Below are 21,313 nucleotides of genomic sequence, written 5' to 3' on the forward strand. Positions count from 1 at the left end.
AAAGTGCTAGCCACGTCCAGCACAGTCCCTGCCCAACACTGGTCCTAATCTAAGAATGAAAGGAACACATGAAGGGCAAGAGAGAAGGATAAAATATAAAATCTAAATATAGCTTTAAGTAAATGCCAAGAATTCCCATGAGCAGCCAACAGCCAGCTGGCTAACAGGCAACGGTAGGCTGAAGTGGTGGAAACCAAAAGGGGGGTGTCAAGATTTCAAAATGGAACGTCATAATCAAGAGCACCAAAAGCTGCAGAGGGGTGGAAGAAGAGGGCCTCGAGAAGCAGCTGCAAAGTGGAACTTGGTAAGAGCGGATGCAGTGAATGGAATGGAGAGTCCAAGTGGGGAGGTGCAGGGGGCAGTGGTAGTGAATGCAGATGGGGTGGAAAGGGGGACAAGGCAAAGGTAGGGAGCAATCAGAAACCTCTGTCTGTGACAGAAGAGAAGAAGGGAAGTAGGGGCTGGTGGAAGACTCATAATCTTGTTGATCTCCTTGAAGGAGCTGAGAAGACCTTGAACAGGGAGGGGAAAGATGCAAGATGGGGGGCATTTCAGAAGGGAGGCAAAGGATGAGTGTCTGTGAGCTGGAACCAGTGGGCAGTGATGAATAGCACTGTATGGAAAAGAGGAGGGAAGGACTGAAGGAAGAGAAACTCTCCCTGGAAACATTCAGGAGCAGAGGAATCAGGCACTAGGGGAAATGGGGGATAGCTGAGCGAAGTTCCACAACAAAAATCGACAAAGGAAACATCTGAGAACAGCAAGGCCATCAAAGGCATTGACGGTTTGGAGACCACAGAAAGCTTCGGGGTAGTGGGCAGAAGGTGATGTTGAAAGAGATGAGATGGTGGCCTGAGAGAAGGAACTTGGTGATGAGAGATTGGTGAGAGCAGTGCTCAGACAAAAGTTGAGAGAGGAGCCATTGCAAGAAGTGTGGGAATTAACACAGGGTTAAGGTCAACAAGCAGGCAGTGGAAAAGAAATGGGAGGCCGAGGAGTCAGGACATCAGTGAGATAGCTGAAGTCTCAGAGAATGAGGTTGCTAGAGATCAGACTCAATACAGGAAAAAAAAAAACGCATTATTCACCTTTTGTAACTGTTCTTCGAGATGTGTTGCTCATAGCTATTCCAGTTAGGTGTGCGTGTGCCGCATGCTCGGCTGTCGGAAACTTTCCCCTAGCAGCTACTCGTTGGGCTGGCTGTGAAGCCCCCTGGAGTGGCGGTCTATATACGACCCTGCCGGACCGACCCTCCTTCAGTTCCTTCTTGCTGGCTACTCCGACAGAGGGGAAGGTTTGGGGGAATGGAATAGATACGAGCAACACATCTCGAAGAACAGTTACAAAAGGTGAGTAACCGTTTTTTCTTCGAGTGCTTGCTTATATCAATTCCAGTTAGGTGACTTCCAAGCCTCGCCTGCAATCACATTCGCCAACTCCTTTAGCACCCTTGGATGCAGTGCATCCAGCCCCATGGACTTGTGCTCGTCAAGTTTTTCTAAACAGTCCCGAACCACTTCTTTCTCCACAGAGGGCTGGTCACCTTCTACCCATGCTGTGTTGCCCAGTGCAGCAGTCTGGGAACTGACCTTGTTCGTGAAGACAGAGGCAAAAAAAGCATTGAGTACGTTAGCTTTTTCCACATTCTCTGTCACTAGGTTGCCTCCCTCATTCAGTAAGGGGCCATGCTTTCCTTGACTTTCTTCTTGTTGCTAAGATACCTGAAGAAACCTCTTGTTACTCTTAACATCTCTTGCTAGCTGCAACTCCAAGTGTTATTTGGCCTTCCTGATTTCACTCCTGCATTCCTGAGCAATATTTTTATACTCCTTCCTGGTCATTTGTCCAACCTTCCACTTCTTGTAGGCTTCTTTTTTGCATTTAAGATCAGCAAGGATTTCTCTGTTAAGCCAAGCTGGTCACCTGCCATATTTACTGTTCTTTCTACATATCGGGATGTTTCTTCCTGCAATCTCAATAAGGATTCTTTAAAATACAAGCTGATATTTGTCCTGGCCTTCTAGCCACTGGCCTGTACCTCCCTGGTCCTGGGAGTGATAGCCACCTTGTGAGCATGAAGACAGAGGTGGAGCGAGATGGCCAAGACGGTGCTGTACGTGCCGGTGCAGAGTACCCCAGTGCTGTACGGTGCCGGGGACCGGTGCCGTGAGACAGAACTGTACTGAAACGTTGATCGGTGCCTGCGGTCGTATCGGTACGAGGAGCCTGATCTGGATCTCGATGGCGACCTCCAGTGAGATCGGTGTCAGAATCAGCTCCAGGTTGAGCGCCACTCGGTACCGGCGGTAACACAATCCGGATCTCCACAAGCCGTAGTGGCGCTGCAAGTACAACCGGCGCTGAGAATAAGAACGGTGCCGGGACTGCGAGCGACATCATGATGGGTGCCAGAAAGAAGATCGGGACCGGGACCAGTGTCGTCCTCCTTCACTCAGCAACAGTGGTCGCATGAGGGACAGCTTTCCCTTGGACAGCACCGTCTGTGCTGCCAGTAGCAGAAGAGTTGGCTCCATGAGTGCGATCACGTCCCACGCCATTGAAAAGGTCTCTGGTGTGGAGGGTAGTCTCAGCTCGACCGTGGTGTACACTGGGGAGCTTATGTGCACCGGACTCGACAGTCCTTGTGGCGCGAGTCGATGGTGCAGGAGCCTTAGGCAAGAGTCATGGAGGTCTCCCATTGGCATCGATCTCTGGCAAGCCAAGCACGGTTTGAAGCCTGGAGACCCAGGCATGGGCCTGGGTACCAGAATAGGGGAGAAGGGAGAAGACCCCGTCCCCCCCACTAATTAAACTAACTAACTATACTAAGTAATTCACAACTATTAACAACTAATCAGAAACTACTAACAGGTACTAAAGAGAATGCTAGGGACAGTGGAGATCAGCTAAGCCACGCTCCACAGGTCCAAAAACCATCATGGGTGGTAAGAAGGAACTGAGGGGGCATTGGGTCGGTCGGGGCATATATACAGCGCCTTTAAGGCGCCGCTTTAGGAGGCGCCTCAGCTGACCAACCAAATGTTGGTAGGGTAAAAATCTTCCGACAATCGTGCATGCAGCGCACACACACACCTAATTGGAATCGATATGAGCAAGCACTCGAAGAACCACCCTGAATTCAAGTCCCTGCTCTGCTACAGACTTGGGCAAGTCCTGTAGCCTCTCTGTGCCTCAACTGCCCCATTTGTATAACAGGGCATCATGGGATAAATACATTAAAGAGTGAGATTCAGATACATAGGTGACGGGGCTGGACAAGTACCATAGGCAAATCAGTGGCACTAAGAGCTCCGTGGGACATCACCGAACCACCTCATCCATACAGCAACAGAGGGACACCAAAAGGTAGACAGAATACCTGGTTGAGCGCACCAGCCTTGCTAGTAGGGTTCGTTTCTCATCAGTGGTAAACTGCATGATTCCTGGAGTCTCAAATTTCTGCCGTATCCACTGACATTGCTCCAGGTCATTAATAAACATGAACTCCACGCCAATGTGCTGGCAGTAAGCCATCTATTTAACACAGGAAAGGGGAACAGAAGGCAAAGCAGGAGATTTAAGTCACTTTTGCCCTGCAAAGTATAAAATGTAATAAATGCCTGTCACCGCATGTGGCATGGGCTCCTCGTTCAGAATTCAAGGAGCCCTGCAAATGGCACAGAAGGCCCAAGCAGTACTAGAACGGCCTCCTGCATCCCCCTAACACCAGGGCATGTTGGGCCTCTGGCATATCAGAAAGCGAAGAGACCTGCTAGTGTTGTGAAATCCAGCCCTGCTACAGACTGCTCACTCCTCTCCTGTGCTATTCCCCAGTACTGCACTAAGCTGATGAGGTTGTATCAGCCATAGGGTCACTCCAGGGAGCTGGTTAGTCCATACTTACAGAATAGAGGTATTCTGCAGAAGGCACTGGCATAGCCCCAATGAAGTCGTGTGGGAGATGCATTGTCAACAGCACAGTGCATACTAGGGAGTTACCTGGAACAAGAACCTGCCTAGAACCAGAGAAGGGTATGCTGAGGCAAAAGATATATGGAGCCAGATTGTTGCAAGAGCTCAGGACCCAACACATTCAGCTTTCTTAGAAATCTGGTCCTTAATGTTAGCATATAGGACTAGCGGTCAGGACTCGATGTTGAAGGTAGGAAGAGACTATGGCTTGGCAGGTGCTGTCCTGTTTAAGCTGTGCTGATGGTTTCAGACTAGATGCATCTTACTGAGAAAATGTGCTGTATCTGAGACTGTGAACCATAGATTACACACTGTTTTCTGAACACTGACTGGTTCTGAGAGCAACAGCTCCAAAAAACACAGCCCTCAGGACAGAACAGTTACCATGCACAGCTCCTCCTTTCATAATCAAGGTAACATAGCATGTGCAATATTCTATCATCTGGGGTTTGCACAACCCCTTGAAATACATGATGTGTTACAGCGCAGCTGCCACCATTGATGCATAAAAGGAGGTGATCACAGTCCTTCTACGGACTAGGGTGAAGCATGAAACTCAGTGGCTCCTAGGGAGAAGGGAGCTTCGTAGTGTGAATGAACAAAGCTGGGCTGGGCAGGAGCTGCTGAGGGCTGGGCAGCTGGATGGTTGCACCTGGTGTGACTAGGTGCATAAAGAAGTGACAGTGCCCGAGTAACTGGCTCCTTGCCCTACTTCCTTCATTGGAAGCATGATCAGCAGCACCTGCTCCCTCCCTGCTCCTGCAAGAGCAGCAGGCCAAGGGTACATGCTCCAACCACTGACAGAGCACGGAGTCTGCTTGTGCCAGGGCTGCTCTTCCCCCATCTCAATTCCTTAGTGAATCTGTCCAAGGGATGGTGCCCAGCTCTCCCTCCTTGTGCCTGCCCACCCCATAACAGCAGGCTAACTTTGGCCATCACTTCAGTCCTCCATCCACAGACATCCAGTGGGTTTAGCACCCACCATCCTAACAAGCATCTGGCTCTCATTCTCCCTACAGTGGCTCCTTGGATGAGGCAGAAAGGAGCACAAGTTACTTATGACAGCACCCCACTGCCCTGTAGCACCAGTCCCTGAGATCCAACTCCTGGAATGAGAGCACAACTATGAGTTGAAAAGATCTGCTTCAATCCCAGACTGAGGCTCTGAACCTTCCAGATACATAACATGGCTGCTGGAAGAGAGGAGTACTACAAATGTCCATCATGGGCCAGAAAGCTTTCTCCCTGCCAAGCCTTGAGTTACAGGTCCCAGCTGCTTCCTCCATCCACTGTTATCTTGAGTGCAGAGCTGGGAGTGACATTCTCCTGCTTTCAATACTGTTTTGGGGATGTCTGCAATGGGTCAGGCTCTCAGTGTTACTAATTCTCATAATATTTATGAGTCGTACGATATCTATTTTTTTTCTTCAATTTCCAACTCCTGGAGTCTTGTGATGATGGGAGAATCTCACCTTTCATAAGTGAAAGGTTTCTATTCCCTCATGATCGCAGAGTGTGGCTGGAAAATGTGATCCTAAAGGCTCAAAATCCAGAAGGCAAATAATAAAAGTACTCCCAAATTTATTAAGATCTCATGATTATTGGGGAGGGACTGCACTTATGAAATCTATACACTTGGGGCTGGCAATACCGGTCCCTGGATTGGTAGTAAGCAGAACTTGGTTAGGTCACAGTGACCTAACTCACTGTGTGATCTTGGGCATATCACAATCTCTCATAGCCTCTCTTCCTCCAGCTGTCAAATGGTGATAACAGCACCTCCTATTGCTGAAAAGAGCTTGGAGATCCATGGATGAACAGTGCCATGTTAAGGGCTGACTATGAGTAATAAAGGAAAGGGGAACAGAGAATTCTGATCTCTGGTGAGGCAAGGGGAAGTAGCATTCAGAGTTGTGTTATTAAATCTCCCGATACAGATCCCGAATTGGGAAGCAAATGGAACAGCCTAGTTTTCTGAAGGCTGTGCAATTCCCCTGCACTTGTCTTACCTCCAGCCGGCGGATGATCTCGCGGAGTGGAAGAGCTGACTCATTGCCTCCAATGAAAGTGGTCGTGGGCAAGTGGAAGACCTTGTCGAGATCCGATTCATCAAGTCCATAAAACCCTGCAGGATTTCATGGGTAGGACAAGCCAAAGCAGGAGAGAGAGAGAAGGGTGTGTTTCGGACATGGACAGTCACACAGGAACCAGGGTTGTGGAGAGGATGACAAAAAAGCAGCACAAAAACCAAAAATAAGCATGAAGGAGGTTTGTGTGGATAAATAACCAAGCAGTAATTAAACAAAACACAGGCACAGAACAAAAAGGTTATTACAAAAGGCACGCAGGCAATGCCAGGATACAAACACATCAAAGCAATATATATGCATATAAATTGGTAATTAAATTGAGTGTTGAATAGAGATGGATTGAGTCCCACATACACAAAATACATTTTAAGAATATAATATAGGGGAGAGAAGGAAAACAAAGAGGATTGGCCAGAGTCATTGAGCAAACAGATTTCACCATGTTTGGAATTAACAAAACAAAGTTGAAGCAGAAAACAAAAAGGTTAAACGGACCGACCCAAAACAATAAAAAATAAGGAAGGAAAGCAAGATAAAGAAAGCTGCGTCAGTTTCAGGATTCTGCAGTGGACTCTTCTGAATAGCTCATGCGGGGGAGAGAAGTATTTTACAATAAATGGGACCCATGTGCTTTGAGCAAGGCCCTCTTCGTAGGTAGGCAGGCAGGAGGGTTTCGCTACTCTGCCCAAGAGATGGCCTCATTAGCCTGCTCAGGCCTATGAGTTTAAACATGGCCACTCTTGGAGCTCTTTGTTTTCCCCTGTGGTGGATAGGTTCTTACACTAAGCCCACCACACCTTGGTACCTGAGGAGGCGATGCTGAAGCCTTCAGCATAGTAAATGGGAAGTTTCAGCTTGAAATAAATTAATGGTCTGTAAGGAAATTTACATGGGACTCAAATACAGGGCTCAAAGCAAAGAACTGGCAAGGGGGAGGCGAGGTGCTCAGAACATGGCAGCAAGGCCTATGCAACATCCCATTACCAGAGGCAATCCCTTAATGATTGACCTGTACGCCAGTGATAACCAGAGATGTTACTGATATGGCCCTATATGTGCCATTCCTCCTCTACCAACAAGCCAATTGTGCTATAAGGTTTCTTCCCCACCAAGGTCCCCCCAGACATTACCAAAGCTGTACGCTGGCCCACATGATTACAATTTAAACACCATCACAACTGTCTCTCTGAGCAGATCATCTCCTTTTAGAAGCAGGCAGCTAGGTGGCAGTGTTTGGCTAGTACACACACCCTTGTTTACATACTTTCTTTTGTTTTTTTTAAATCTGCTGCCTACTAATTTCATTTGGTGCCCCCCAGGTCATGATTTTATAGACCTCTGTCATATCCCCCCCTTAGTCATCTCTTTTCCAAGCTGAAAAGCCCCAGTCTTATTAATCTCTCCTCATATGGCAGCCATTCCATACCTCTAATCATTTGTTGACCTTTTCTGAACTTTTTCCAAATTCAATATATCTTTTTAGAGTAACTCAGCCCTGCTCCTTGTACCTCGTTTCAAAGCAGATAGAGATCTGCGAAGAAATTCTATTTTCATTCCATATTTTTTGGACTAGCAATAACTCCTCTGAGCAGACAGAGCTCCTGACCTGCCTGCGGTAACTGGAGTCCACTGATAGGAGCCATCCTGTGTCCATGCAGTGGTTTGTCTACATCCTCAGCTGCCAAGTGGCTGGTCTACACTACGGGGTAAAATCGATTTTAGATACGCAATTTCAGCTACGTGAATAACGTAGCTGAAGTCGAATATCTAAAATCGATTTACTCACCCGTCCTCACCGCACGGGATCGATGTCCGCGGCTCGCCATGTTGATTCCGGAACTCCGTTGGGGTTGGTGGAGTTCCGGAATCGATATAAGCACGCTCAGGGATCGATATATCCCGTCTAGATTAGACACGATATATCGATCCCCGAGCAATCGATTTTAATGCGCCGATACGGCGCGTAGTCTAGACATGGCCAAGGTCACTCCATGTTAATGGCTCTTCAGGGCTCCCTCTATCAGAGCACTTCTCAGTGCCCACTTTTGAAAGTGGAAGGACTTCTGATTTAAAAGTGAGCACTGATGGAGCAATTTAATCATGGACGATGTGCTGGCATGAATATATCTGAAGGTAGTTTAACATTGTTTGAAGGCACTAGTAAAACAGCCAGATAATTAGTACAGCTAATTACCGGCATGCTCCCAGCAGCTTTTATACTGTCAAGCCTTTTTTTCAGAGGGCATAAATAGGCCACAGAACCAAGCTGGAACTCTGGACAGGAAGTTTCAAGTTGTGAAGGGGGTATTTTTAAATCCACAAAAATAATCTTCCTGTTGATGTTCAATAATTACTATCCTGCCCTATAGCACCTCAGTGGAACTCAAAGTGAGTGACAAACATGAAACCACCACCTCTGTGAGGTAGGTCAAAATGCTTGAGGCAGAGAAACTGAGGCACTGAAAAGGACTTTCCTTTCATAATCCAGCGGCAGATCTGGGATCAGAACCCTGGAATCCTGACCACCAGTCCCCTGTTCTAACCATTAGGCCACACTTACGTATCAACTAGAAGTGCGGTGAACTAGTAAAAGCAAACAAACAGCATTTGTTCTCTCTTGGTGCTGAAAAATCTGCTTAGCTTTGATATAAGGTTTAATCTGGCCCAGGGCTCAGGCCATCCCACTTGCATCTGTGCAGTCACTGCAGCTCCTCTGCACTTGTATGGGGAGCAATAGCCATGTGCCATAAACAGTGCCAACTCTGGAATCCTGCCACACACATGTTGGCAGGATGACACCAAAGGGATGGGTAAGGTCATGGAGTAAGATTGTTACTGGGTGGCTAAATACACATTTACAGAGTGACAAGTGCCTTCCACAGGAAGGGTTAGGGACCACATGGCAGTATACACTTTCCATGAAATGGCTGAAGCCTGAATGACACAGAAGAGTCATTGTAGCTCATATCAACACTCCAGTCTTTGAATGCATGTGATCCTCTCTAGGTCTACAGTCAGGCCCTCTAAAGTCTCAACTCTGTATTACGCAGTCCCTACATTGCCCACACTGTACGTACTGTGCTACAGGAGGCCACAATGCATGACGTTAGAAATATGGATGCTGTTTAGAATTTCCTGCCTTGGTGGGAGGGTGCAACTTTAATAACGCACAAATTTAAGCCTGCAGTTAAAGCCTCAGTCAGCTAGAGTGGAGTTTCCATAAGGTAGGGACCTGTCTGTGGCAAGTTCCTGGTCTATCTTCTTGGCTTTTTAGTTCTCAAATCACAGCAGTGCTGGGTTACTTCAATGGGCATATCTCTGTGCTACTGTACTACAGGTGAGTCATCCTGGCGATGGGCAAGTGATGAGCAACGTGGCAGCCACTCCCTGTGGGGGTGAAGGAACAGCTGGTCTCACTGGAGTTCCACAGAGTCCTGCTGCTGGCACATGCACTGCATTCGTGTCTCCAAGATGCTCGTGCCCTGTCCAGGCCAAGCTGGTTAGATCTGGGGCCTCCAGCTGAACTGCAGTGGCAGGTGGTTTGTGCTGCTGAATGCCTCCTCTCCACAATAGGATTTTACACCTCTGGGGCAAGGGAGGGAAAACTATGGCTCATGGGCCAGATCCGGCCCATCAGGGCTTTCCAATCCGGCCCACAGGATTGCCACTCTCAGAAGTGGCCAGCACCACGTCCCTGCACACACACCTCCACTGGGGACAGGAAAGAGGGCAGAGGGCTCCATGCACTGCCCTCACCTGAAGGCACTGCCCCCAGCAGCTCCCATTGGACAGGAACAAGGAACCACAGCCAACGGGAGCTCTGGAGATGGTACCTGCATGTGAGGCGGTGTGCAGTGGTGCCTCCTGTCTCCCCTGCTCACCCACAGGAGCCACTGCCAGACATGTTGGACACTTCTGGGAGCAGTGCAGGACCAGGGCGGGCAGGTAGCCTGCTTTAACCCCGCTGCACGCCACTGCCACCCTGGAGCTGCTTGAGGTAAGCAATGCCAGGCTGGAGCCTGCACCTTAACTCCCTGCCCTAAGCCCCCCCAATCCCATCTTGAGCCCCCCGCCGCACTCTGTACCTCCTCCTGCACCCCAATCCCTTACCCTGAGCCCCTTCTTGCATACCACACTCCCCTCCCCATGCTCTCTCCCATACCCCAACCCCCTGCCCCAGCCCTACACAAAATTTCCCCATCCAGATGTGGCCCTTGGGCCAAAAAGTTTGCCCACCCCTGCTCTGGGGTAAAATGGAGCCCACTGCCTTCAGAGGGAGTAAAGGGCAGAATCTGGCTCCATACTCATAAGAGTTGGTCTCTTTACCTCCTCTATCACTTATTGCTTGCCCAGCAACTGCTCAACTCAGCCTTTGCTTTTGGCAGTGTTGAGCAATTAAACACAATTTAAGTGAAGCTGTTGTTTATATATAAATTACACACACCGGGGTGAAGCCAAAACAGCCTGTGTGAGATGCGGCAAGGTCACCAGGTAGGAGATGGGACTACACTGCACAGAGTGCCTGGCTCCTTCTCCATGACTAGCAGGCAGCCACCTGAACAGTCCTAGGCTGGGGATTTTCTAATGCCAAAGAAAATGCTGAGAGCCTCAGGAATGTTATGTTAGTGACTAGATTAACATCAGTTTCCACTGCAGTCACAAGGAAGTTATTCCCCAATAGGAGTAAGGATGTGTAATGGGAAATCTACATAAGGAAATTTATCAGAATAATTCCCATAGTGGACACCTATTCTGAAATACCAATAGTGCTTTAAATTCACACCTTACCTTATTCTGGAGCAATTTCCCCATGTAGTCATGAACATGCTACCTTTTGGCAAAAATGTGGCCTCAAGAAGGAAGTGGGTGCTTAATGCCAATGAGTTTCGTGAAAAGCCACCTGTCATTTGGAAACTCTCTGGTACTAGGCTGGGGCCCTCTGAGCCTGCCTGCCACACTGGCAAGGGAGGCTCCCCGTAGGCTGGGAGAGAGACCTTAGCTGTGGGCAGGCTTGCCCCCGGCCACATTCCGGAACCCAAACAGGACACTAGCAAGGGAAGAAGGTGAACCACAGACCCAGCAGATAGAGGAGCATTCCTTTACCTTTCCTGACAGTTGCTAGAGGTGTGCAGGCTGTTTGCCTCCTCTTGCTCTTTGCAAGGTGGTTGCTCACCCACTACTTCATCCTCCACTCTACAGGATGGGGGTTTGGGGGTACCTGGGCAGGGGTGCTGAATTGTATCAGCCCCTGGTGTCCATGCTCTAGTAATATTCAGGGCCCTGGGGGAAGGCTCCACCAACGTTCAGGGGCAGGTCTCTCCTGTCTGCAGCCCCAACTCGCCTCCCCTGGAACATCTCCTGGCCCTGCCTGCTGCCCCTAGGCAATTTAGAGGGCCTGGGGGGGCACCGGCTGCTGCCATCACCACCCTGCCTTAGCCCTGCTGTGCTGCCATCTGCCCACCCTTGCTCCGCGCCACTCCCAGAAGCAGTCAGCATGTCCCTGTGGCCCCAGGAGGGACGTGTGTCTCCGCGCGCTGTACCAGCCCCAACTCTGCAGCTCCCACAACTGCAGCCAATGGGAGCTGCGGGGATAGTGCCTGTGGGCAGCAGTATGCAGAGACCCCTCAGCCCCCTGCCTAGGAGCTACTGCCAGAGAGGTGTGTAGGTCCCTTTCGGGAGCTGCCCAAGGTAAGAGCTGCACTCCTCACCCTCTCCCGCACGCCAATCTCCCTCCAACTCCCAAACTCCCACCCAGAGCCTTAGGCAGGTGGGGGCGGGGGTGTGGGTGAAAGAGAGGAGAGAGAGACTTGGACCTGTTCTGGGCACCACCAAAAATTACACAAACCTGCTGCCCCTGCACCTGGGAACAATGGGACTGCAGTTACAGATTCAGGTTTCTGAGCTTCCCTTGATTTTTTGCTTTAATTTTATGGTGGCTACGTGAACACTAGGATCAACGTCCAGGGTTATTTTCAGACCTTTGTTTCTCTGCTCCCTTGCTATGCTCCAGTTTTGTTTTTGTTTTTTTTTTATTAATGTCAGTATTTACAGAAACCAGAGATCAATTCATATAACTGGGTGTGAGAGGGTGTGGATTAGGGGCAGAGTTCGCACACAGGCAATTTAGATCTAGGTCAGATGCAAGCCAGGAGGGCAAGATTCAAGGATCAGGTGACAGCAGGAAAAAGGAATATAATCAGTCTGTAAGTGGGCACATCTGATTGTGGGCTGTTTCCAGCCCACACAGCTGGGACAAATTCCCTTGTTACTCACCCCCATACTCCTCCATGTCACCGCATGTAACTTGTAGAACAGGACTATGAAGAAGCACACAGACATGGTCCAATGGCAGTACAGTGTGGTCAGGCTCTCCCTAACCTTTCTATTTATTCACTATATAGGGTTATTTTATTCTAACACAGAGATCACCTCTTTAAAACACTGGCCCAAAATTCCCCAGTTTGGATGCCTGGAAGTTAGGCAGTTCCTTTAGGTGCTTGATTTTTCAAATCTGCTAAGCACAGGGAAGTCAATGGCAACACAGATGCTCAGCAACTCTGACAGACTGTTTAGAGGCGGAAACTGAGAAGGGCCTGACCTTAGGTGCCCAACAGGGAAAACTGGCCTCCATGCACAACAACAACAACTCAGATGAAAGCAAAGTGGACCTAGTAATATGAATGTTATCTGGTCAAAGAAAGGTAGGTGCATTGAAAGCTACTCAACTATTATGCCAATTCAAAACAGGCTGTAGGCTCTAGAAGATATCAGGATACCAGAGAATGATTGAGCACAATGAAATAGGATTTCTGGCAAGCCAGACATGCAAGTGGACAGTATGGAAAGCACCTGAAAAACTCAGGATTAAAATGAGTCTATGCATATTGGCAGCATCACTAACCAAGCATTTAGCTCAGGCACTGTTATTCAGAGAGAAATTAAAAAACAATACAAAAACACTTGACACTGTTGATGAAACATGGAAGGATTTTGTAACTTTACCCGCTCTGCACATGCCCAGAATAACCTATTCAAAGAGTCCTGAACTCCAGAAGGGTTAAAAGCTCATTATTTGCATACCTCCTACTGTTAGCAATCTCAGCCGCTCCTTGAACACTGCAAGATCTGGGAGGGGAGGGAAAGATGGGATGCAGAAGGGAGAAGACAGAGAGATGCAGTCAAAGTTAGTAAAACCAGAACTGTGAAGAGAAGTCATGGAAAGCACAAGTTAAAAAAAAATAAAAATAAATAAAAGTATTCAAATATAGTCAAAATCACCTTAGGAGGGAAGGCTTAGAATGGGGGATGACTACGCATTATACTAGCGAAGAGATCCATGAGGAAATCCTTCAGAATGCCAGCTGCAAAGAGGGTGCAGGTGAAAGTGAGAGGTGTCACTGACACTGGGGAGCAATTGAGCTGCATGGTTTGAGATCTCCTCTTATTGTTCCCCTAAACAAAACATCCTTGCTGCTGGCGGGAGACAGGATTTTCAAGGTCATCCCTAAAGAGTAACAATGGATTGCTGACAGCATTCAGCTACAAGGAAATTGGATGTAGAGCCACAGTGCAGCTGCCTCTGCAACATCAGTGCAAGGCACAGACAGAGGAGAACAGGTTCTCTGCACGCTGACAGACACAGAGATGCACACCTGTCCTTACAGGGATAATGTTCTGATCACAGTCTATGCACTGACTCGAGTGTGCCCTGTGTATAAAAGTGTTATTAATGGCTTGCTCATTTAATGGAGAGCCACGCATGCAAGATGCCTTGTTGTTTCTGACACTAGTTGTGAGCATGCTGGATGGAGTCGGACATGCTGGGGACACAGGCAGTCAACACGCTGGACTCCTGCGCAGGATGGGCTACAGCTGGTTAGCAGTGCCAAATCTCCATTTGTGGGTTAGAAAGACTGGGGGCTCAACCATTTTCATAGCATGGACCACATGTGAGACATCTCTCCTCCCTTTGGCTGTTCCACAATGCCCCTAGGCAATTGCTTGCATGGAGAACAGTGACATATGCAGTGTAGTTTTTAAGCTGTCTTAATGACATTTTAGCAGCCGGAAAGGAGGCAAGCCAGCAACAGATGAGCAGCCAGCTCTCAGTAGATCACACACTGGGAACCTCTACAGCAGAAAACATGGAGCATAAACCCCCAGTGTGAACTGGGAAGGCTAAGTTCACAGCTGTCTCGGTGAGAAAGGAAGCAGTACACTTCCATATAGGGGATCTAGGCAAGACTGGATCTGACCAACGTGCTACTGAAACTTACTGGCTTGTGGAATGAGATTTTCAGGCAGAGAAAATGTTCAGGCACACCAAATTTACCCATCCATTCATACTCCTGATCAGAGAGACCACACCTCCCTCAGCCCATCTCTTCTAATCACTCGTGAGCTTGCTGAACTACTCCACGTGATTGCCTGGTCATTTCAGAGCTAGAGGTTAGATGCCACTATCTTTTACTTACATAAGATCAAGGACAAGCAGCATATGTTGGCTTGTGAGAGAGGTCAGAGCCTGAATGATTACAAGAACACAGACAGATGCAGGCTCAGGACAGTCCATTCCATGCAACTCTTTTCAGGGTTACTTTAACATGCTTTTCCAAAAGGGCATTTGGACCAGGAATAGGAGCTGCTCTACAATTTGACAACTCAGAGGGGATGTGTAGGACAGCATAAAATGCTTATACCAGATTAAGCAGGTAAAGCCAGGCTTGGATACAACAACTATCAGGGAGTTATCAAGAAGTTACAGTGGGGAGGAAAGGGGGCTGTGGGGGTGGGGAGAAAAACTGGTTCAATGTCTGAGTACCCAAGTTAAAGCGGGAGAAGGAAGACAGCAGTTTGAAAAGGGGAGGAAGGTTTGGGAGTCTCTGGTTACAAATAATCCTGTATGCTGCCCAGTGATCACATAAGCAACACAGAAGATCAATCTGGGTTTGGGAAATCACCTGCTTGTTGAGCCTCTTGGAGCTAGATTTTGAAGAGGAAGGCGCAACAGGGCCACAAGCACCACTGATGAATGCGCCCAACAACTCATCCAGGGGCATAAACGGGCTCACTGGCTAACTTGCTGTACCTTGATTTCAATACATTCCCCCCCCTTAGCATCTAGCATAGGGTGGAATCTGCTGCAAAGACTCAAGGCACACCTTGGATTTTAATTGCTAACATGGTTCTCTTTGTATCACTGTCCATCAGATCCATTACTGGCAGCAGGGAGTTTGGCTGGAATTTTCAAAGGAAAATAAGGAAGTTCAGCACCAACACCCCACTAACATTCCAGAGAAACTGGGTGCTTAAGTCTTTCTGGAGATCCCAACCTCAAACTTCTTCTCACACAGGCTTCAATACCCTTACACATTTCTTGGCATAAATGGGGTCACATTGTTTTTAAGTCAAAAGGAGTTTCTAAAAGAGCAGCAATAGCAGCAAATTGCTAAATAAAAGCCCTTTGAAAAGCAAGAGATCAGTTTCGGAAACTAGCTCTGTGCTACTCCCCTCTTAATTACAGCATACACTCAACAGTATCTTGTACCCAAGCTATTAGCTGCAGAACTTGTACTAAAGCTGATCTCCATGTATTTCACTGCATGGACATTGAAAGCAGATCATGTCACCAGGACAAATAAAAATCAGAGTAATTAACCATTCTGCTCGTTAACTGCAGACCAAGTGTCAAGAAACCATTTTAAGATAACATCGAGCAGGATTTGCTTAGAAATTAGCTTCGTATGTGATAAACAGGCTACTGCAGATCCTAGGCCAGTGACCAGAATATTTGTACTTGTCTTGCTGGTGACTCAAAGTTTGCAAGATCAAGTTGTAAGAGAAGGCCTAGGTGTTCTTCCTCTCTTTAATGATCCCTGAGCTACCAGCCAGTGAATAGCATTGGCAGAGAGGTCTGCTAAGTGCCCCCCAGTGGCAAGAGTAACAGTACATGACCTCCTGATACTAGTATAGCATTTCCCCACAGTTAAAGCACTTTACCAACAGTATATAGGTCGCAGCAGTCCTGAATGACAAGCAAGTATTACCTCTAGATGAGGAAATGGAGGCATAAGTGTCTTTGCCTAAGGCCAGGGGGGTACCAGTGCTGAAATTGGGATTTAGATGAATGATAACACTAAATCTGAAGGATTCAGTTTTTCAGTCCCACATCATCCTCTCATATAAGGCACACATAGGGAAAAGGCATTAAACCAAGAGACACACAGACCCCTATCGTCCTCTCCCCCACCCACTTCAGTGATTCATACCACTGTAAGTGAGATCAGAATGAGGCTCACAGCTTCTCACTCCTGGAAGAGAGGAGAGGAGGAGGAGGAGTGAGAGATACCTCAGTAAAAACAGAGGTGACCAGTATGCAGCTGACAGGTTACATGGCTAGACATGGCCCACAGTGCTCTGTGGTTGCCCTCAGTTTTATTCTAGAGGTTAAACGTCCAGCTGTGTAATGAGACTGGTCTGCTCTGATCAAAGTGGCATAATGCACTCTGGGTCCTGTAATCCCCACAGTTGTACATCTCTACACTCCTGGGCCTTGTGGCAAGATGCCAGCCTAGCTCTTGTTAGGCAGCTGTGGATGCCCTGGAATAGCAGAGCAAGGCAACCTCTTCACTTGTCCCTAGATTATATCATGTGCCAACAGCCATCCAACCTGAATCTTAGTTTTCAATACAATAACTTTATGAATTATTCCGTTTAGTACCTCTCCTCTGTTTATAGCAGAGAAGTCTGAAGAAGGGGAAATTATTGCTTTCTGACTGTGCTCTTTGGCATCTGAAAAACATCTGGTTTTGTCCTATTTCTTAGGAAGCAACTTTGTTTACTTGCTTGGGCAGTGGCAGCCCGAATGGGTGGGGCTAATTAGGGAACAGTGAGAAAACGAAGCTGCATAGCTGGCAGATCAGTTGTATCTTGTTGTCAGTCACCACTTTTTTTTAAGCTTTAAAAACACTGACTGCACAAGAGCTTTTTAGCTTGCCTTTTCCAAAATCTAATACAATAGGCCAGGGCTGTGTGTTAATTTGCACCTCTTCAAACCCACTGGTTTCAGATTGAACTCAGCAGCCACATATGGCTTTTAGGACAGCAAAGATCTGAACTAGCTTGGCTATGGTGTCACATCAGAACAAAATCCTCATTAATCCAGACCCATTTTCTGGCTCTGGAGATTGTCATCAGTTTAAAAAAGGAAATCCTGGCAACACACTGCCTGCCAATGATGTAGGATTTTGGAGCTGGGCTTGACTCAGTCTTGCATATAAATGTTGTAGCTAATGGCATTCCAAATGCTCCAGAGAAGGTCAGGTCAGCACTTGCAGTATAAATATATGTATTGGATGTGTCCTCTGCTGTACCTGCCTATGGCATTGTCACCAATATTTTCCTATGGGCGCTCTCATTCACAAATGAGAGAAAGAGTGTTTGTTTCCAAGCTAGTATTGCTAAGTTTAGTTTTCCCATTAACTCATCTGCTGCAGAAGGCCCTCCATTGGGCCTCAGGCCTGCTTCTCTGAAGTCTGCAATGATTTACCTATTTTGGTAAAACAGATCACACCCCTAGCCAAAAGTTAAACCAGTACAAGAACCATGCATAGCCTAGCTCCTTGAGACTATCATTCTGAGGAGAGCTTTCAGATAGTCATAATTAAACAAAATTCATGGTGTAGATAGGATAGTCTAGATATGCTTAATCCTGCCTCAGTGCTGGGGATGGACTACGTGACCTCTTGAGGTCCCTTCCGGCTCTACATTTCTATTATTCATCTCAACAAATGAGATGGAACTGCCCCATCAAAGCCGTTATGATGTTCATTCTGACTCTTCTCTTGCTCCCATTTGCAACTTCACACTGATGTTGGTGTGAATAGCGCCATGTATTCAGCATTATGACTTCATGACACGGTCAGACACAATCCACACTGCCCTGCAAAAGGAAAAGGCAGCACAGAGAAACGCTATGCCAGATTATCTCCTACACCATCAGCACCAGAGAAAGAAGGGAACATTAGGTAACCAGCTACAGCTCCCAGACCCTCCAGCACCATCATCACCTGGAACTGCTGATAAGCAGCTCTAAGTTGCACCACAGATGTAGGGTCCTTAATGGAACCCACAGTCTACACCAGTGAGGGAACCAACATAGTGAACTCTGGCAAGCTCCTTCCCTCCTCACTACACTGATGGTGGGCCAGGTACAGACAGGGCTCAGATCAAGCACATCTGAGCCAGCAGAGAGCCCCTCTATACCAGAGGAAATTTCTGCAGGTCAGTTGCAGCCCATTCCCAGCTGCCTTGCACAGCCTGAGCAGTCACATTTGATCCCAATACAGCATTTGGCCCACACACCAAGTAAATGCACAGGACATTTCCCCACTCCACGGCCCTCTGGTTAGAGCTAGTGTCAGAGTCTCTCTGTAGAAAGGAATCCTAGACATTTGCTTTGTAGATTTAGTTTCCTTCCCTGCACTGCTAAATCCTCCACAAGTCTCCCTGGGTTGCTCTTCACCACTCTGGTTTTAATCTCTTCTAAAGAGAGCTGAACTGAAATTCTTGCCGGGTTAAGCACTTGGGGCCAGATGCTCATTTAGGTCTGGCCTACCCCCAGATTTTGTACTGCTATAAACTAGGTTGGCTTGGGATGCATTTTTTTTTAAACTGATCTAGTTATACAAGTAAAATCCCTAGCATGGTTGCATGTGTGTGTGTATTGTGTTTTAACTACTTAACTATATCGGCGTAGTTAACACGGTACATCTTGTGTGTTTAGATAAGGCCTTTGGCTCCTAAATGAAGGGACCAGCTTTTCAAACACATGCCGGTTTAGCTGCTGGGCACAGCGGTCTTCTAAAAGTCTGTTCCCTCAAGCATAACTCGATTATACCTGTTAGTAAGACTATTTCTTCCTTTGGAGTCACAGGCCACGTCTACACTACGGGACAAAATCGAATTTGCTAAAATCGGTTTTATAAAACTGATATTATAATTTCGATTTCATGCGGCCACACTAGGCACAGTAATTCGGCGTTGTGCGTCCATGCTCCGCAGGCTAGTAGATTCTGAAGCGTTGCATTGTGGGTGCACTTCCGTAGCTTCCATAGTCCCGCAGTCTCGCTCTTGGAAATTCAGGGTTGAATCTTAATTGTCGGGGGGTTGATAAAGTCGTCAGTCCATTCCTTCTCGGGAAACATCAGCTAACACCTTTCGCGAGCGTTTTTCCTGGATTGCCCTGGAAAAGACAAACAGACCATAAGCACGGCAACCATGGAGCCCGTTCAGCCTTTTTTTTTTTCCGACCGTAGTGTACTGGATCCGTGGAGAGAGAGGCGATACTCCAGCGTAACACAGACATTCACTTGCTTTTGCCAATGATAGCAGAGATGGTTACCGGTCGTTTGTACCGCTACTGCGGAGAACATGCATGAGATGATGTTATCTCTTCCTCTGTATGTCCGCTGGCTATCATAGTGCCCCTGCTGAAACGCGCCGGCGAACGCAAAAGCAAAATTGGGATTGACTCACTTGGAACTAGTCAATCCCTCCCTTACATGTTTAAAATAGAGTCAGTCCGCCTAGAATAAGGGGCAAGTGTATTAGAGACCAGTGTATCAGAAGCACGCTCTTGTGTCAGTATTACAAGGGGGTCCCCACAACCTCCACGCTGCTATCCCTCCTCCCCCAAGCTTCTGGGCTACCGTGCACTGTCCCCCTCCATTTGTGGTCATGAAGTTAAAAGAATGCAGGAATAGAATAGAACAAGAGGGGACCCTTGGTTTTTTTTTTTTTTTGAATAAATGAGGGGGGGGCAGCCTCCGGCATGAAGTCAGCGGAGGTACAGAAGGTTTCTTTAACATCAGGGAAGGAGGGGGCTGAAGCCCAGTTGCTATGATGAAGATGCTTATAGCTGTTCTGTCTATCCTATGGGAAGTACCAGGAATCATTCCTCATGAATTGATCAGTTATAGCCTGGGGTTTTGAGGAGGTTACCTGTCTGACTGCACGCTACAAGGGGAGGGGGAGAGAGCGGATAGTGCCTCACGCTGTAGATCGCGTCTACAGCAGCATTCAGTACACATAGGGTGAACACTGAGAAGTAAGAAATGATTTTTCCTTTCTTTCACATGGGGGAGGGGGGGGACTGAGGAGCCATTCTAACACGCCAGACATGTTTGAACTACAGACTTGGGAGCTCAGCCAAGAATGCAAATACTTTTCCAGAGATGCTGTGGACTGTGGATAGCTGGAGTCTCAGTACCCTCCCTCCCTATGACGTCATTTGAGTCTTGGTCGTTACGCCTGTCACGCAGCGGTGTGTAGGCTGGAGATTTTTTTTCGAACCGCTTTGGCATTTCATGTTCTGTAACGGAGCTCTGATACAACAGATTGTCTCCCATAAAGCGACCATCAGGTATCTCGTAGCGGTCATGCTGGAGCTTTTTTGGATTGAGACTGCATGCACCGTCGATCAGAGCTCCCACGCTGGCAAACAGGAAACGTAATTCAAGAAGTTTGCGGGGCTTTCTGTTTACCTGCCCGTCATCCGAGTTCAGATTGCTGTCCAGAGCGGTCAGTGGTGCACTGTGGATACCGGCACGGCGGCCAATAACATCAGTTTCCGTCCACACTAACTGTAATCCGATAAGTTAATATCGAATTTAGCGCTGCTCCTCTCGTCGAGGTGGAGTACAGAAATCGATTTAAAGAGCCCTTTATATCGACATAAAGGGCATTGTAGTGTGGACAGGTACAGCGTTAAATCGATTTAACGCTCTTTAAATCAATTTAAACGCGTAGTGTAGACCAGGCCATAGCTGATGCATATCTGCTCACAGCTAAGCCAGCTAACTTCATTTAGAACTTCCTGACCGATCAGATTCCTTCACAATGAGTTTTAACTGCAGCAGGGAAAGCTGAGACACTCAAAGACAAAAGTTCTACAACATTCTTATTGGCTTCTTATCTTGTTCTTGAACAACTTTAGGATTTTACTCGACACAGATTTTCACAGATTGCAGGAACTCTTCAGCAGACATCTGTGTTAGTGCTTACTTTTCTCTTGTGCTTGCTGACCCATCCGGTGTTCCTACAGCCTTTCCAAAGCACTGTTCCTGCTTTTAGATCTTGCAATGCCCATTTGGGGGAAGACATCCAGTTTTAAATTATTTTTCTTTAATGAAGCAAACACTCTGATCCTGGTGAGGATTGTGCCAGAGCAGAACAACCTGTGTTTAACCGGA

The 21,313-nt window shown here is 47.5% G+C and overlaps 1 protein-coding gene across 5 annotated transcripts in view; it reads right to left on the minus strand.

Annotated features, from left to right (window-relative positions):
• OGDH (oxoglutarate dehydrogenase) overlaps window positions 1–21,313 on the minus strand; it is a 93,605-nt gene that overhangs the window by 23,729 nt on the left and 48,563 nt on the right. For 3 of the 5 annotated variants that reach the window (XM_032774508.2, XM_032774509.2, XM_075062699.1), the window contains 2 exons: window positions 5,982–6,097; window positions 3,380–3,534 (listed from right to left, as the gene is read on the minus strand). In XM_032774508.2, coding sequence (XP_032630399.1) covers window positions 3,380–3,534; window positions 5,982–6,097 — 271 coding nt within the window. Of the gene's footprint in view, window positions 1–3,379; window positions 3,535–5,981; window positions 6,098–13,142; window positions 13,188–21,313 lie in introns of all 5 variants that reach the window. The other 2 variants (XM_032774507.2, XM_032774505.2) reach the window with 1 other exon arrangement.

The sequence above is a fragment of the Chelonoidis abingdonii genome, chromosome 2, assembly GCF_003597395.2.
Source record: "Chelonoidis abingdonii isolate Lonesome George chromosome 2, CheloAbing_2.0, whole genome shotgun sequence".
Classification (NCBI taxonomy): Eukaryota; Metazoa; Chordata; order Testudines; family Testudinidae; genus Chelonoidis; species Chelonoidis abingdonii.